We start from the raw sequence: 18485 nt of genomic DNA on the forward strand, positions 1-18485 counted from the left end.
TTCCAGATGTCAAGTTTGAAGGAATAAGAAGTCGTTTTCCCTTCTTACTGTCTGATACAAAAGTTAACCTCATCCAGTCACATCTCTGTCTGGGTTTCCTCTGCATCTGGACCTGGTAGAATGGGAAATCACCTAAAATACATTTTAAACCCAAATCTAAAAACCAACTGAACTCAAAAAACCAAACCGAACAACAAACAAAAAACCTGGACAAAAGAGAGATTCTGGTTAGGGTGTGGATGGGACGCAGGGAAGGGTTTCCCCCCACTTTTCCTCGTAAGTGATTATCTGCAGCTGAGAGCACAGGTGTGTTGTTGTCTGAGGCTCTTTTGGCAAATCATCGAAGGATTAAGGGTCTCCCATCTTCTCAGTGCAAGGCTCACACTGCCGACCACCAAACCCTGCTCCGGTCACGGTGGATGAGAGAACTGGCCCTTTTCAGACAAAAGGTGCCCTGCAGGGGGGTGGTTCAGTGCTGAGCTGAGCAGAGCAGTCCAGAGGCCCCTGCACACCTGCTCTGGGTCAGTGCTAGGCCAGTGCCTTCAAATACCCTGGGGGAAAGCCTCTTAGGAATGCTCAGACAAGACAGATGAGCTTCCGTGCTGAGTGGACAGTGGAATTGGCATGGCTCTAAGTTCCTTCAAATGCCAGATTGTATGACAGGACAAAGATGGAGTCAAGTAGGAGTGGTGGAGCCCACGCGGGTGCTTGGCTTTATGGTATGGGTAGGAGTCAGAAGAGGACTGGCCTGCAAAGCAGGAGCCCTCCCAGAACTCCTCCAGTAACAGGGAGGGCGGGGTGAGGGGACAGAACCTTGAACAGGGAGGCTGCAGTCAGTGTGGCCACTGTGATGGGGGAAGGGAGTGACCTAATGGGTCTGAACCGGGTGGCTGAGGAAGGCGGGTGGACTGGGGCCTGGACCATTGGGGGAATCTGGAGATGTGATACTAGTTGAGCAGAGAGAAACAGGACGATAAAATGCACACATGCCGTTAGGTGGATAGTGTGTGGACGGTGGACTACTTAGAGAAGTAGTGAGGTTATGGGGGGGCAGTTTGGGGAGGGGAAGAAGAGGTTTATACATGTTATTCTGAGGTTATGTCAAGCTACGCTCAAGGTGCAAGGTGGCCAGGTGAGAAATATTGGCCTGGCACTCAGGTGAGAAACATCAAGGACCAGAGAGACTGGGGGTGACCCCTTGGAGGAAGGGAGTTGAAAACCTATAACTTCTCTGAACAAATGAAGTCTATTTAAAAAAAGAGGTAGATGATTAGGCCGTTTTGAAGACAATATGTTGATTACAAGATGCTCTTAGGCACCCAGCCTTCTTTTACCTTTCTACTCTGCCATCCTGATGATGTAGCTTTCATCTTTCATGCTTCATCATAGTTACAGTATGGCTGCTCTCCCTCCAGCATCTCATCAGGGCAGGAAGTCATGTGTTGGTTAGGGTATAGTTTTCTCTGATGTAACTGATAGATTCCAAAATGTAGAGTTTAAATATAAAGGTAAAAATTTCTTTGTTGTTTAAGAGTCAAAATATAGACAACTTTCCTTGGACTGGTAGAGCAGCCATACCGTCCTGAAAATGAGAATTCCATCTCTGTGTCCAGAGTGATTGCTTTACCTTTTCCCTTCTCATCTGCATCCCAGCTGCCAGGAAGAAGGAAGTGGACATAGGGGGTGAATGTCCATTCTGTGTGCACATAGCTTTCAGTCACACGCCATTGCCCAGAACTTAGGTCCATGATTATACCATGAATTTTGGGCTTGTGTCCAGCCAACCCTCTACCTTTATTACTAAGGGTATGAGGTCCCTGCCTTAAATGGGAAGAGTGAAGAACAAATGTTGGTGCCAGCTGGGTCTGCCCCCTTTAGAGAGTTTTTCCAGAACCTCCACCAGCAATTTCCATCTGCAGTTCACTGAAGAGAACTGTGTCATGTGGCCACTCTTGGTAGCTGGGGAGACTGGAAAATATAGTTTTAGGTGGGTACACTGTCACCCCAAACAAAATCAGGTTCTCTTTATAAGACAAAAGGGGGAAATGCATATCGGTGGGTAACTGTCTGCCTCAGCAAGGAGAAAATTTCAAAGAAGGGGCAGTTAAGAACACGATGCCATGGAGAAATCAAGTTGTGACAGTACCCAGGCAAGGCCAGGGGTGTAGTAAGGAGGAGATTTGTGGTGTCCTTGGGGAGAGAGGAAGCAGAAGAGTAGTGGGGTGGAGGCAGGTGGAGATAGGTCAAGGGGAGAATGTGGGGCTGAGGAGGAGAGACAGCAGGATTGCGGAGGAGCTGGGAGTTGTGAATGGGTTGAACAGAGGCTTCATTCCCACTAGGAGGGACCTGAGGGGGAAAAGCTAAAACTGTAAAACTCTTAGAAGAAAATAAGGAGTAAGTCTTCATTTCTTAGATATGACACCACAAGCATAGTATTATCCTACATTGCAGACAAGGAAGCAGAGGCTCACAGAGGCTAAGTAACTTGTCCGGGATCACATAGCTGGCTTCAGAGTTTAGCTTTTCACCACTACCATCTCCTAAGGGAGACCAGAATGCATTGGAGATGAATGTAATGGCAACCAGCTCTCTTGGACTTCGAGCTTCTGAGCAAATTAATCTTCACTAGTACTCTCCTTTTACTAGCTGATAACTGGTCCAATTCCTCTTCATTCCTCAGGCAGAGCATGGGCTGAGTCTCACAGTTTCAGAAGCTTACTAAGAGAAAGCTTATCCTGGGGCAGCTTCTGGGGGGGGGCCCTAATCTCTGCTTCTGCTGCATTGTCCAATGTATGTTTTCTACTCTTGACTGAAATCATAGTTTAGTTCTAATTTGAGTGGAGGAATATCTGGGGGCATCGATTCTGCTGTTGATTGCAAGAAAAAGTCTTCAAGCCTTTGGCTCCATGCCACTCAATAAAATAATGTAAGCACTTGTTCTTACATTACAAAGACTTTATATGTTATTTTTATAAAAATATTTTCTTGAGAGACAGGGACAGGACTGAAACACACGGGTTCAGAACCAACAGACTTGGTTCTGTGGTATTTGGTTACACCAGATCTTTTTCCCAAGGCCATAGACATTATTGCAGGAGAAGCTCAGGTATTCTGAGAAACCGGGAAGTTTCAGGAAGTTCCTTCAGCGATAGTGCCATCAAGTCCCTGGCATGTGTGCCTCAGCTGGAGTCTCCTTGAATTGAGCATCTATTTTAGTTCTCTCATCACTTGGGTAGCATTGACCTTGGGTATGGGCAGCTGGTTGGCTGTGGCTAGTCTCTGAGGCCTGTGATATTTTTCTGGCAGTGGCTGTGCTGATAGGAATGGAATCTGAATCTCCATGGGAAGCTTTAGGTCAAACTAAACTGCCTTTGCCTCTGGGTCACCAGATTCTAGTAACTGATGCACCCCCATTTCACTCTGCTGCAAACAGGCAGACTTGGAAGGAGATGGTGCTGTGATACTGATACAGCAAGCCAATATCGGGGAGAAAAGGACCATTAAAGTGCTTATGGTGAACACACAATGACAGCCTCCCACTGGTTTCAGTTTTAGAACATGGACGCTCCATAAAGGCAAATATCAATGTCTGTATTAGGGTTCTTCAGAGAAATACAACCAATAAGATATGTCTTATCCATCTAGTCTAATCTAGTTTAATCTATCTAATCCATCTAGTCTGTTTAGAGAGACTTACTTCAAGTAACTGGCTCACACCATTCTGGGGGCTCGCAAGTCTGAAATCTGTAGAGTGGGCCAGCATTCAGGTGAGAATTGATGTTGCAGTCTTCAGTCCAAAATCTGCCTGGCAGGCTAGCAGGCAGGATTTCTGGATTGCTGTCTTGTGGCAGACGATCCTTTGTGGATCTAACATAGAGTCCAGCACACACTAGTCACCAGTGAACATGTGTGGAATGAGGGAATGGATGAAGGAACACCTATCTGGGAGGCAACTTCAGGGAGGTGCTAGGCGTACAGGCTCTGGGGTCAGACTGCCTGGGTTGGGTCTGAGCTCTGTCACTTTCTGTGTGACTTCAGCTACGTTGCATAACTCTTCTGGGCCTCAATTTACTTACTTTAAAAATGGCAATAATATTACCTACTTCATAGGAGTTTTCTGAAGTCTAAATCTGTATAAAGTACTTAGAACCTCATCTGGCACATGATAAGCATTCCATAAATGTTAACAACTATTATGATTATTATTTTCTGAACCCAGACTGACATAGTATCCCACTGGGGCAGGGGAAAGTATATCCATGATTATTTAATTTTCCTCTGAAAGTTTTAGCCAGGAAACAGAAGACAAGGGCGTGTTTACTAGAAAAGTGGGGATAAAGTGATTATTTTAAAACGTATGAAATGATTATTTCCCTGAAAGAAGCCAAGAGAATCAGCCAAAAGATTTTTAGAATCCATAATAGCAGCAAGATGGCATATATAAAAGAAATACATAACAGTCAGCATTACCCAATTACAAAATATTGTGGTGGAGGGAGGGAAGCTATCAAATTTAAAGGACCTTATGATGGGTGTCATCTATACATTGATATTTGATATAGATAAATAAAACATGGACATCTTGTAATTCCTGAATTCTTAGAATAAACCTTATTTGGTCCTATTTTATTATATTCACATATTTCTTATTTTGGTTTGCTAATATTTTCTTAGATATTTTCATCTTAACTTTTTGTGTCCTTTTTTGTTAGATTTTAGTATCGAGGTCAAATCAATTCCTTAAAAAACCTGGGACACTTTTTATCCTTAGAAAGTGCTGGAGAAGGTGATACAGTGAGGCACTTACACAGCAAAAGGCAGGATGGTGCGGGTGACGGTGGATCAGACACTCTGCTTTCAGCCCTGGTCCGTTTCCATCAGCTATGTGACTTTATGCAGGTTACGTCATTACTACAAGCTTTGCTTCCGTCATCTGCAAAGTGGGCACAACAGTGGTACCTGCGTCAAAGATGAGAGAAAGTAGGGGTTGCAGGGTGAGATGAAGGACAACTTCTGTGGACCTGGCTGCACTCACCACTCCCTGGTCTCTGCTTTGGAAGGCCCCCTCCTTTGCCAGGGACTCCTGGGCTCTGGACCCTCATCCCCTGTTGAGGGACTTCCACAGCCTTTGGTCCCCAATTCCACTCAGGTTCCTTTCATTGTAGGATTTTGTGTACAGGGGCAGGCAGGGAAGGAGGTGAATATATTGAAGCAGAGGAATTATAAGTGATAAAGCTACTTAAAAACAGGCCTTTTTTGTTCTATGCTCTCTTAAATTCTGTTAGGGTTTAACTTAACCAGTCTGATTGCCTGGTTTCTCAATGTACAAGCATTGAAAAACGCAGAAAAGGTGATACCTCCAGAGTGGTGTGCTGTTGGCTTCCTCAGAAACACTGTCCTAGTTCTCATGCAGGTGCCTGGATCCCTTGTGACCGTGGGACTGGAGAATTCTGTGGGAAAACTTAAGCACTTCCTCAAAATGCAACTTTGCAGTTGTTTGGAGATAAAAGTGGGGGCTATCAATGAGCCCTTCTGAACTTCTCTAGAACTTTTGAGGTATTCTGAAATATTTTCTCCTGCCATCCCATTCTTCTTCCCCTCTGGGCATCTAAAGCATGTATTTTGTCTACTGTCCATTTGGTATTTATTTTTGATTCATAACTGCTGATAACATGAGTTACAAAAAAATCTTCCAGATTAAAGAACTTTGGGTTTGCTGTTTCTAATAGTTAGGGTCTGGCCATCATCAGGGGTTCACTGGTTTCTGCTCCCAGCTGAACCCCTGGCTCAGCCCTGGGTGAGGCTACAAGCCTGGTGGCTGCTGCCCCCACCCCAGAATACCTTTCCTGGGAATTCACACAAAAGGCTGTTCAGCAGCTCAGTTCAGTGCACTAATGGGAACTTTCTTCCTGGTATGATCACAAGAATTGAAGGAATGTCAACATCAGGACTGTCTAGAGAAATTTAATCAAAATGAGATGGCAAAGGAATATGTTCCAGATGAAGGAACAAGATAAAACCCCAGAAGAACAACTAAGTGAAGTGGAGATAGGCAATGTACCTGAGAAAGAGTTCAGAGTAATGATCGTAAAGATGATCCAAGAACTCGGGAAGAGAATGGATGCACAGAGCGAGAAGTTACAAGAAGATTTTAGCAAAGAGTTAGAAAATATAAAGAACAACCAAATAGAGTTGAAGAATACAATAACTGAAATGAAAAGTGCACTAGAAGGAATCAATAGCAGAATAAATGAGGCACCCCCACCCCCCAAAAAAGAATAAATGAGGCAGAAGAACGAATCATTGAGCTGGAAGACAGAGTGGTGGAAGAACAATATAAAGAATGAAAAGAAATGAGGACAGTTTAAGAGACCTCTGGGACAACATCAAATGCACCAACATTCACACTATAGGGGTCGCAGAAGGAGAAGAGGGAGACAAAGGGCCTGAAAAAATATTTGAAGAGATAATAGCTGAAAACTTCCCTAACATGGGTAAGGAAACAGAAACCCAACTCCTGGAGGCACAGAGATTCCCATACAGGATTAACCCAAGGAGGAACATGCTGAGACACATAATAATCAAACTGACAAAAATTAAAGGTAAGGAGAAAATATTAAAAGCAACAAGGGAAAAGCAACAAATAACACACAGGGGAATCCCCGTAAGGTTATCAGCTGACTTTTCAGCAGAAACTCTGCAGGCCAGAAGGGAGTGGCACAATATATTTAAAGTGATGAGAGGGAAAAACCTACAACCAAGATTACTCTACCCAGCAGGGTTCTCATTCAGGTTTGATGGAGAAGTCAAAAGCTTTACAGACAAGCAAAAGCTAAAAGAATTCAGCGCCACCAAACCAGCTTTACAACAAATGCTAGAAGAACTTCTCTTGACAGAAAAGAGAAGGCCACAACTAGAACCAAGAAAATTACCAAATGGGAAAGCTCACCTGTAAAGGACTGTCAAGAGAGAAAAAGATTTTTTCCGTGTGAGGAAGAAAGTTTTGAAGAAGTCTGTGTTTATAGGAATCTCAAACTTGTCTTCTGAAGATGGGTCGAGTGTTGTGTATTTGTGTAAACTCGAGGCTAGTACCTTGCACATAGCTTAACTAAAAAGGAGGGTCTTGGCGGCATTTGAAGAGACTGTGAATGCAGATTCTCTGCCCACGAGGAGCTGCCGGGTTGGAGGCTGCTGCATGTTTTTGTAGGACCATGCAAGTGGTTTTCTTTTCTCCTTTAAAAGAATCAAAAAAAAAATTTTTTTTAACCATACTTTCGCCTCTTATTTGGTCTCAAGAATAAACAATATGATTGTTTCAGTACTAAACTATAATCCCTGTGACTTCATATCACAGTATTAAGTGTGCCCTGGTGAGATTTCTGCCCTCTTCTCCTCCAGCACAACCACAAAACCAGGAAGTGGGAAAGTACTACGAGACTAGTATACATGAAGCCCTGATGGGGAGGGAACTCAGCCACTGAGCTGGGCACCCGCTCCTGTGCTGGTTCCTGGCTCCATTTTACCTTTGTCCACTGGCTTCCCCCTTTCTCCAAACCTCAAAGCCTTTGCTACCCTAGGTAGCCAGGACTCATGTTCTCCCCATTTATCTTCTCTCATCTGCTCTGGGCTTCGGTCCTTCTCTGTAAAAGCGGGCTGAGCCCTCATGGGAGGAGAACTGGGGAGGGGGCCATCCTTTTCCTTCCTTTATAAGAAATGAAGTGAAAGGAAGCAAAGATGAGACAAGGTGTGGTGTACCTTGACATTGTGATGACAAATAGCCTACACGCCCCCTTTGCTGGACTCCTGTCTTCAGGGAAAAGCTATGTCTTGAATTGATATACAGCAAAACAGCTCTTTCTGATCACCCCACTATGTGTGTCCTTTCCCGATATGCAAAAACATGTAAAAATAGCCATGGGAATGATCAAGCAGATTTGTGCCGTTACATTCCAGGGATTTCACTTCATGGGCACAGATTTTAAAAATTTCCCAACATGGTCAGGCATGAGTACACGGAACTCTGTGGAGTGGACCGGGTTTGGCAGTGAAATGTGTGTGCCAGTCCAACAGAGTCAGACTTCATCATTTTATTTTCCGTAAAGCCCTGTGGCGTCACAGCGTTTCAGGATAGATTGCTGTTCTGTGTAGGTTCCTGCTTATCTAGAGCCTCTTCCAGGTGTGGGTGTCCGAAGCGAACAGTCAAGTTGATTGACAGCAGGTAGGGTTGCCTTGTTGACTCCTCTGATGCCCATGAATGTTTTGTCTCCTGTCTCCGTTAGGCGGGGCAAGAAGCACAGCATCATCCTAAGGACACAGCTGTCCGTGAGGGTCCATGCCTGCATCGGTGAGTGACATCTGCCGAAGGGGATGCTTGTCATCTGCCCTCAGTGATTAAACATGATGATTAATGCCACTTATGGGAATAAAATGCAATATTCACTATTATGCTATCTATGCTGGGGTTAGCCCCTGTCATATATTGTTAGAGCTTTTAGGGAAGCAATTTCTGGCAAGTTTTTGAAGCCCTGTTTCATTCTGGCTGCCTTTGCTGTTTGGTTCGTGAACAGAGCTCGAGGTAAGACAGGCACATCGGTGGTGAGGTTCTTTCTGGCAATGCTGGGAGAGATGGGGTTCTTCCTGGGGCTGTGCCAGCATGGACCTCCAGCCAGTTGAAGTGACCTTTTTTTTTAATTTATTTTTTTATACAGCAGGTTCTTATTAGTCATCCATTTTATACACGTCAGTGTATACATGTCAATCCCAATCTGAAGTGACCTTTACGTGCCTTCTGGCGGCTCTCTGCAGCTCCCTGTGGGGAAGTGGGGCCTGAAGCTCCAGGCTGTGGTCTCAGGAGATTGAAGGGAAGTCTCAGGTCAGCGCAGAACAGGGCACACGTGGATGCAGAGCAATACGGTGTTGAGCGGACGTATTTGTGGTTCAGATGGCTTGCCTGCGGTCACACGGGAAACCCCACTGACGCCCATTCCTGCAGCCATTGATTTTCCCAGACCCATTGCTTTCCCCATTATACATGTGGGCTGAATGGCAACAAAAGCAGTAATTTATGCTAAGTAGACAGTCTCCATGGGAAGGTGTCCTCCTGGCATTGGGCCAAGTTGAGGCAAGTCTGTAATATAAAAAGGAAAAAGAAAGGAACTAAATTTCATTTTATGCATAGAGGTTTTCCATATCTGAGTCATTTTATGTTTATTTAATACATGTTGTGGTCTTAATTCAGGCCTGTAATTAGCAGAGCATCAATCATCCTGTTGAGGCCCAGTCTACACCTGGAGTGTGGTATGCATGGGTGGAGTGGAGGGAATCATTTCTGGTTCCTCTTCTTTCTCCCTGCTTTCCTGTTGGAGACCCAGGGATGGGGTAAGGGAACAGCTGGATGTGGAGGGGAAGCTGTGTAATTTTACTTCATTTGGTGTGAAGTGGGTGAGTCTGCAGGTGTCCCGAGGGACAGTGTTTGTCTTACTCTGTGGTTGGTGAGTAATTGTGTAGCCGACATGTAGACCTCAGGGGCTGGAGGGTCAGGGCGTCAGGAGGGTTCGTGATCTTGTTGGAGACAAAACGAGATCTGTAGGACCTTCATTACTGACCTGCTCCTCAACTGCCTGTAGCACTGAGTGACCTTAAAATATGCACCCAGATATGCTTTTTTTATTACTTGCTTTATATTTTTCAAATTATTTTATGTGTATAAATCATGTCTGCCTGAAGAAAAAGCCTGTGACCTATGACTTTGGATAAATTCCCTTCTGACCCTCATCCTGGATCTAGGACAAATCCAGGCACATACTATGTGCTGAATACAACCAATACTGAATATTGGTTGAAATATAGCTGATAACCAGTTGAGATTTGGGACGTGAGTATGAATTGGTATTTCCCAGGAACAGTAAGGCTGTGGAAAACAGATTTACACTAAAACTGACTAGATCAAAATCCTACTGAGCTAACTACCTTTTAACAAAATTCATTCTTTGGAAGTATACACTTAAAATGTTTCAAGTACAGGATTTTTCTAACCAGCTTCCATGTTATTGACTCACCGCATTAACTGGTATATTGTTCTGTAGTCCCATGTCATGCATGTAAACACACATCTCATCTCCATGGCACCTGAGCTCCAGCAGCCAGTCCAGCCCACTGTCTCTCAGGATGCCCATGTCTTCCTATTTGAAGGGTTAAACTGGGTGCTGACAGGATCAGTGTGTTTGTTCTCAAACCTGCTTATGCCAGTTGCACTTACTATTGGAATTATGTAATTTAATGAAATGGGATGTGAACATTTTATAAACTGATTAAATACAGGTATACAAAGTCACTGCTGTGAGTATATTGGAAAAGATTCAAAATTAGTTACTACAAAAGCATTTCTGTCAACATGAGTGGGTTGTGATAACTACAAAAGGTGGGGGAATGTTGTAAAAATCCAGAAGGATTCTGGTCTTTGTAAGTTCTTGCTTGACTTCAAAGACACTGAGATTGGGAATCATAGACTATATTATGTGAGTGGTTCATGAAGGAAGGTCCATGGGGAGTCCCATTAGACCTTTATTCAAAGAAAGGTCATGCCCCAAATGATGTGAGGGTGCATCTCCTGTGCTGTGTGCCTGGCAACCAACTGTGTCTCATCCCAGAGAAACAGGGTGATCAGTCACCATGGCTGCAAGTTAAAGTCTTAAGGTGTGTATGTGTCATTTTTAAAAGATTTCTGCTTTAATCAGTTTTCACCATTAATTACCTCAGGCCTGAGTGTGCTGGATGAGAGGATTTGATTGTGTGAATTAACATCAATGCCCAAGAAGGCAAAGTTCTTCCTTTGTATTAAAAAACCCTCTCCCCTTCCATTTCCTGTTATTGGTAAGATCTGGAATAGATTTATTATAATAGCATTAAATACTATCCTTTGGTTTATGTGTAGAGAAAGGAATGTATGCATCATACGTGTGATGTACCAGCCCCCATTGTGACATATTCTCTCCCTTTCCAAATGGCAATATTAGATGAGATTTCTTTGGGATTAAAAAAAAAAGCCAAGGGCTTCCCTGGTGGCGCAGTAGTTGAGAGTCCGCCTGCCGATGCAGGGGACACGGGTTCGTGCCCTGGTCTGGGAAGATCCCACATGCCGCTGAGTGGCTGGGCCCATGAGCCATGGCCGCTGAGCCTGCGCATCTGGAGCCTGTGCTCCGCAACGGGAGAGGCCACAACAGTGAGAGGCCCGCATACCGCAAAAAAAAAAAAAAAAAAAAAAAAAAAAAAAAGCCAAACCGGGAACAATCTTCAGTTGAAATGGCAAAGGAAAGCATGGCGGGGGGAGAAAACCTTTTTCACATCAGTTGGTTGGGTCCTTGTTTCGTTTCAAGATATTTCCCCTCTTCACCATCTAAGAAATGATAGAGTGATTATAGGCATGGGACAGTGACTGCTGTCTTAGGCCTAGCACCATACACAGCTCCCCCAAAGACCTACCTTCCCACTGCACGATTGGACCAGAAGGATCCAGGATCACCTCAGGCTCATAGGCTTAAAATGCTATCAAGTAAATTTCTCCAAAATAATGTTTCCTTCACCCTATATTCTCTTCTCCTTTGTCCCTGTTTTAATTAACTATAGAATGTTTAGAATCCAGGACTGCGTGTTGATGAATTGGAGGAGACATGCCTTTGGAATTCTCCAGTGTTAACTTTGGAACTCTGTACCCATTGGGATGAGAGTGGAGTGGAGCCTTCGTGGTTAGCAGCCAGGCAAACCTCATGAGAAATGAAGGCCATGGGGCACTGCTTTGATGGTCCCAGCAAGCAGCCGAGACAGGTCTTTGCTGATAGTAGGAAGCTGGAATGAGATTTCGGTACCGAGAGAGGCCCCAAGCTTTTTGTACCTCTGTGCTCCTCTCCACTGTATTACTTTGCACATTTTTAGTATGACTACTTTTTTTTTTAAACCTGATTTTTTTTCTTTTTTTAAAAATTTTTTTGGCTGTGTTGGGTCTTCGTTGCTGCATGCGGGCTTTCTCTAGTTGTGGCGAGTGGGGGTTACTCTCTGTTGCGGTGCACGGGCTTCTCTTGTTGTGGAGCACGGGCTCTAGGTATGCGGACTTCAGTAGTTGCAGCACTCGGGCTCAGTGGTTGCGACACCTGGGCTCTAGGGCGCACAGGCTTCAGTAGTTGTGGCATATGGGCTCAGTAGTTGTGGTTCACGGGCTCTAGAGCGCAGGCTCAGTAGTTGTGGCACATGGGCTTAGTTGCTTCGTAGCATGTGGAATCTTCCCGGACCAGGGATCGAACCCGTGTCCCCTGCATTGGCAGGCGGATTCTTAACCACTGCGTCACCAGGGAAGTCCCTAGTATGACCACTTGATGTAACATAAGGTAGCAAACAATGCATATCTTGCCTTCTTAATCTAGCTTCAGCCCCTCAAATAAACAATGGTCGTATTGTGGGCATGAACTTAACAGGTATAAATTAAAAAATCTATGACCGGTATGTGAAGTCTGCATTTAATGAGGTTAGCTAGAGAAAATAAAGTTTTTGGTCCTAGCAAGTGATCCTGTTGCCAGACACCAGAAAAATGTTCAGAGGGCCAACTGGCTCTGATGACTAAGTCTCATAATGAAGAGAAAAGGAGTGGAAGAATTGTGGAGTAAGGAATGGAATTGAGAATTTAAAAAAAAAATAAAGTTTGAAGTCATTAGAATCCTAAAGTTAATATCTGAGTGTTTTCTACCAGCTGACTTCAAAGGCATTTTGTTCGGCTTAAAACCTCTGTGCTTCAGTTGTCTGAAGCAAACCCTGTCTTCTCCTCAAGAAAATAAACCCTGTTGATTGATTCTCTGGGGCTCATAACACTGACACTTGCAGGTATCAAGCATTGAGTTAAACAAAAGGATAAAAAATTGGCTGAAGATTCCCAAGTGTCATTGGTGCTTGTAGTCAGGAAGAACAGCCCAGTGCAAAGGGTCTTTAGACTTTTTAGAGGCATTTCCCCCAAACCTCTGAGATGACGAGGTCTGCCCGTAAGATAGAGGTGAGCTCGGCAGAAGCTGGCAAGGTGGCCGAAGGGATTAAGCTCTCCACGAGATGAGTCTCATCTCTCGTTAAAGGTCAAATCACAGGGATAAAGATAATTTTAAAGGCAAGAAAACCATGTAGGAGAAGACTGCTTCATCCACTGATCAGAAATATAGTCATTTTCTAGCAACAGAAGCATTAACAGAGCGAGGCATCAATATATCATTTGCAAAGCGTTTTCCTCTCGCAGGCAAAGTCATGCAGCTATGTGCTTTGCACTGCTCTGTCACAGCAAAGAGCCGACTGACAAACAGTGGAGCGTTTCTTCAAGAACCTTCTAGTACAAGAGTGACTGCGGGGATTCAGCTCATGTGCCAGCCAGTGTAGAGAAGGTGGCTCCCTGGGCACAGTGTTGAGAAGGATCCTGAGGCTATGTGGAGTCTAATGGGGAAGGACTCTGTCTCAGTGCCGGCTTTCACTGGCGGTGATGGAGGTGATGTGTGAGTGTGTGTGGTGCGGACAGCAGCTCAGGGGCTCCTGGTGAGGTACAGATTCTGTCCAGTGTCTGAACCCCCTCTAGCTATGGTGTAGAGGGCCCTGGGCTTCTGCGTGCAGAGGGTGGGGAATGGAGCCGTGATCCCTGAGCCCTGCCACCAACCCACCTTGTTCCCCAATCCCTTACTCAGGCTCTGCCTTTCTTCTTATGCCTGTGAATATGAGCAGGGCTCCTCCGTCCTCTCCACCTTGGTGAGCTTTCTGACTGACTGTCTTTCCCTCTCTGCTCAGTGTGAGCTGGGCCCTCCAGGCCCTGCAGGGAGGCTCCCCTCCAGCTACCTTTTCCCATGTTACCCTCACCCCTCAGGCGGGTTGCTGAGGGTTACCTGGATTCCCATGTGGTTCTTACTGCTTCTTGATTTGGACTGTTTGGGGCTCCCATGAAAACTAGGCCTTCTGGTAACATCAGAATGCCTTTTTGACACTCTTGGGCCTAGTAGCGTCCAGATGGTTCTTCTATATTAGCTAATAAAGACGAGGAGCCCCTGGTACCGTGGATGCTGAGGCACCATGGCCTGTGCAGTGACACGCATTAGCTTGGATGACTAGCCCGTCTGGGTGCTGGGGTGGAGGCCCACACAGGTGCTGCTGGCTCCCTGTTGTCCGAGGTGGCAGGGCCCCCACTGTCCACTGGGTATCTGCAGGAACAGAGTAGAACAGTCTGTTCTCTGACCAGGAGACACCTCTAGAGTCATTCCTTCCCCTCTCGGGCCCCCTGCCCGTCTTCCTCTGACTCTAGGTCTTGGACCTGGGCTTCTTGCCGACACTGTCCCGCATCCCACAGGAGGCCGGTTCTGTTCTTGTCCTGCCTCTGCAGCCTTGGGTTAGGGGTGGGGTTCCCTCCTGCCCTGTTTGTGATGTCACAGTGGCCAAACTCACAGTGTCCTGACCAAACTCTTTGCTAGTGGGTTTAGGTGCAGTGGGTCACATTTCCTGTTTTCTGTCCTTTGATGTAGGGATCCAGTGATTCTCCATAAACCCTGGAGCCCACTCCCATTCCTGCTGTCTTTCTGCGGAGCCCTGAGTGGCTGGCGGTGGTCTTGGCACAGGACGGGCTTGGGTTTGAAATCCTGAGTCTCCCTTTGCAGAAGGAGACTGGTGCCTGTATTTTTTTTTAAAACCTCCTCCCTTTTATACCCCAGCAAGTCTGTGACCCATTTTTGCCCAGGGTTATGCCCTCTAGGTAAAAACAAGCTCTCTGGATTAATCAGATTAAACACTTCTTATCATCTGTTTCCTATTAATCTGTCTCAGCTCCCAGATGACAGACCCCACAGGATGTCCATGTGTCTAGAAGGCCATTGGGTCTGGGGTAGGGGAGGTCGGCTTGTCAGCCTCTCCCCACTCTGTGTGTAGCGTGACTCCTCTAAGGTGCCTTACGGTCAAACAGTGATTGACAGATGTGCCCCCTCCCCGACAAAAAAGGAAGAAAGGATATGGGAAGGATGTAAAACATACCACTAGCTTGTCAAACAACATATCTGTCACAAATGCTATAGAGTAGATAGATAGATCAGGAAGGATTTGTTGCCAAAAATTAAAAAACAGCTAGAGAATGAATTTAAAGAATTGCTTTACCATCTGCAGACATGCAGGTAAACATAAATATGGGGGTGAATAAAGAAAAGGAGATGGGGCCTCCCTGGTGGCGCAGTGGTTGGGAATCTGCCTGCCAATGCAGGGGACATGGGTTCGAGCCCTGGTCTGGGAGGATCCCACATGCTGTGGAGCAACTAGGCCCGTGAGCCACAACTACTGAGCCTGCGTGTCTGGAGCCTGTGCTCCACAACAGGAGAGGCCTTGACAGTGAGAGGCCTGCGAACCGTGATGAAGAGTGACCCCCCGCTCACAGCAACTGGATAAAGCCCTCGTGCAGAAACGAAGACTCAACACAGCCAAAAATAAATAAATAAATTAATAAAAAAAAAAAACTCACTAAAAAAAGAAAAGGAGACACAAACATATGAGAGAGCACGAGAACCTTCCAGGTACAACTGGAAACTCAGGTCAGCTATGGAAATTAAGAGGCATCAAGAAAGGGAATATGGACACGAGCAAATGTGAGTTGCACAGGCAAGAAAAGCAGGTGTATCAGGGTCCCTTTTGGCAGGTTTATTTCGTATTTGTGCTCTCCACCCCTGACCCAAGATTTTTACCTTATTTAAATGGTTTATTCATTGCCCCTATAGGACTTTGTTACCTCTCCTCTCTAAGGATCTCTAGATGTTGAATGATAGAATTTGAATGTTGCCTTGGAACCATTATCATTGTGTTTGCTTTGCATTGTCCTAGTGAAATTCTAGCCAACAAAAAAATTGACACTGGAGAATGTAGGCATATTAGTGGAGACACCTGTAGCAGATGTTATAAGACAAGTTTAAACCATGTGCTGGCAGTTAGACTCCAAAGTTGCTGTCCAGCAGAACCTTAGTTCTATCTAGAAAACAACCCCTGGTAAAGAAACCACCGTGCTTTCGATTTCTTCAAGAGTGTCCTGGGACTTCCCTGGTGGTACAGTGGTTAAGAATCTGCCTACCAATGCAGGGGACACAGTTCGATCCCTGGTCTGGGAAGATCCCAAATGCCGCGGAGCAACTAAGCTGGTGAGCCGCAACTACTAAACCTGTGCTCTAGAGCCTGCGAGCCACAACTACTGAGCCCACGTGCCACAGCTACTGAAACCCATGTGCCTAGAGCCCATGCTCTGCAACAATAGAAGCCACCACAATGAGAAGCTCACACACCACAACGAAGAATAGCCCCCGCTTGCCGCAACTAGAGGAAGCCCGCGTGCAGCAATGAAGGCCCAACGTAGCCCAAAATTAATTAATTATTTTAAAAAAGAGTGTCTTTCCTATAGTGCTTTCCACTCACAGGTCTGCCCTGCATGTGGGGTGCAATGCAAACGCTTGTGCCTGGCTCCCTGCGCTTGTACCGATCCCCATGAAGAGACAGCCTCATTCTTACCACGGATCAATGAAAGTGTATGTCAGGAAACAAATGCTTTTTCTCATTACTAGAGACACTGATATCCAGAGGGCTTGGGAGCTGAAAAGTAGGATGGATGGCTTGCAAGTGTCCTGCTACATGGAGATTATCCAAGGATTGGGTGTACACTCATGTACTTTTCAGGTCTTTCTGAGAGACTTGGAGAAAACAGATTTTTGGGGAGGTGGATTCTTTGGGCATTTTACCAATTTCTGTTGTGTTAGAATTACCTAATGGGAAGTTTTTTAACTTGGAAAAAAACACATGGAAAGCATTAGTAGTTCAGCAAAACATGCAGCCAGTTGAAGATTTAATTCAAAGGAGGAAAAAAGGTGTTGGAGAATTTGTTAAAGTGCTGTTGATCTCCAGTTCACATAATAGAGTAATAGCGATGAAATGGCAAAGGAGAAAATTAAGGTTAGTATAATTGAAATCTTGTTAGCATCACTGAAAAGAACAAATTCTGTTGTTAATTATACCCAGAGGTGATATGATTTATCTGTATCCTAGTAACTGTGCTGTGATGGTGTGGGCAGGAAGGGGTCCACTTTACAAGGATGTAGGGGAATCTTTGTGGGACGAAGTATAGTGCTAGGTGTGCATTTAACACTTCCGTCATTTCCTAGTCTTTTAGAAAGGCTCCACTTTAGATTCAATGGTCAACTTAATAACAATCTTAAAATTAGATAATGTAGCTACCAGTATTTCAAAAGTTGTAAAATGCTACAGAGATGATTAGTTTGAGAAGAACTAACCCTAATCCTAAACTGGAGATTGTTTATCTCAGCCATTTAAAAAAGGTCATGTGAACCATGTTCACTGAATGACACCTTTGCAGTTTTTCCTTTCTCACCCACGTTTCATGGACCCTCACTACCCCTCCTGAGCCTCGGGAGGGGCTTAGAAAGGTGGGCATTTTCTCAAGGCCACGTGCTTGGGAGGTGCAGGGACTAAGGCTTGACGCTCTCGATTCCCTGATTGGTGGTCTTTGCCCTGGCCTGCTGCTTCTCTTTTTAGGCCATTTTATATAGTCTTTAGCCCTTTTCTAGATATGTGATTGCAGATACCAATGCAACTTTCTGGTTTGAAAAGTCTGAGAAATGCTGCCGAAACTTCTAATATAACATTTTCCCTAAGTGAAGTTTCACCAGGCTTCAAAGGACGGTCTTCCAGTTGAGTTCCTGTGTGCTTCACAGATTGTCTTAGGGAAAAGGAAACAGCCAAGAGAAATGGATTTCACCCTTCAAGAGCTGACCACGTTTAGTAATGCAGTTAAAATTCCTTCTTCTGATCTGGGCTGCCGACTCCTGGAGATGGAGTTGGAGCTTCTGGGTCCCTTCCAGGCTACATCCTGACCCACTGGACACACAGCCTCTCGTTTTGGGCTTCGTGTTGGGAAGTCCCTGGAAATGGTTGCCTCTGGCTTTAGGAACTGCCCAGAAGGAACAGAAGGGTTCTGGGCTGGAAGCCATGAGTCCTTCTGTTCCTGGTTTGGAGATTTGGTTCTTATCTGGGAAGATCTATGAGGTAGGGATTCTGTGCCAGGTAGAGGCTACCTCTTGAGTATTGGAGGTGGACTGTTTTGTGTCCAGCCTACAGAAGCTGAGCTCAAATTATTTGTTGAGTAAATAAAGCCTCTTGTGATATTGTGGTTTGTATTAAGAAATGTGTATTTGGTCTTCATCCTGTTTCTGGCACAGAGCTCCTAAAGCCCTTGGAATTTCCTAAGTGATGAGAGCAACAAAGATGTTTTTTGTTATATTAACAAGGTGACTTTTGGACCCCCATCTAGGGATGGGGGCTGGTTGCTAGTGGAGCCAACCATGTGATTAGAGGGTTGGAACTTCCCGATTTACCTCCTGACCTTTGGCGAGATAAGAGGGGCTAGAGGTTGAATGAATCACCAGTGGGCAATGATCTAA

At 45.2% G+C, this 18485-nt stretch overlaps 1 protein-coding gene across 7 annotated transcripts in view; it reads left to right on the top strand.

The window, feature by feature from the left end:
- Positions 1-18485, top strand: part of FHOD3 (formin homology 2 domain containing 3) — a gene marked incomplete at its 5' end in the record, with an annotated part of 495578 nt that overhangs the window by 65794 nt on the left and 411299 nt on the right. For all 7 annotated transcript variants that reach the window (XM_079717563.1, XM_079717564.1, XM_079717565.1 and 4 more), the window contains one exon: positions 8280-8344. In XM_079717563.1, coding sequence (XP_079573689.1) covers positions 8280-8344 — 65 coding nt within the window. The remainder of the gene's footprint in view (positions 1-8279; positions 8345-18485) is intronic.

This window comes from Hyperoodon ampullatus (assembly GCF_949752795.1).
Source record: "Hyperoodon ampullatus genome assembly, chromosome: 13".
Classification (NCBI taxonomy): Eukaryota; Metazoa; Chordata; class Mammalia; order Artiodactyla; family Ziphiidae; genus Hyperoodon; species Hyperoodon ampullatus.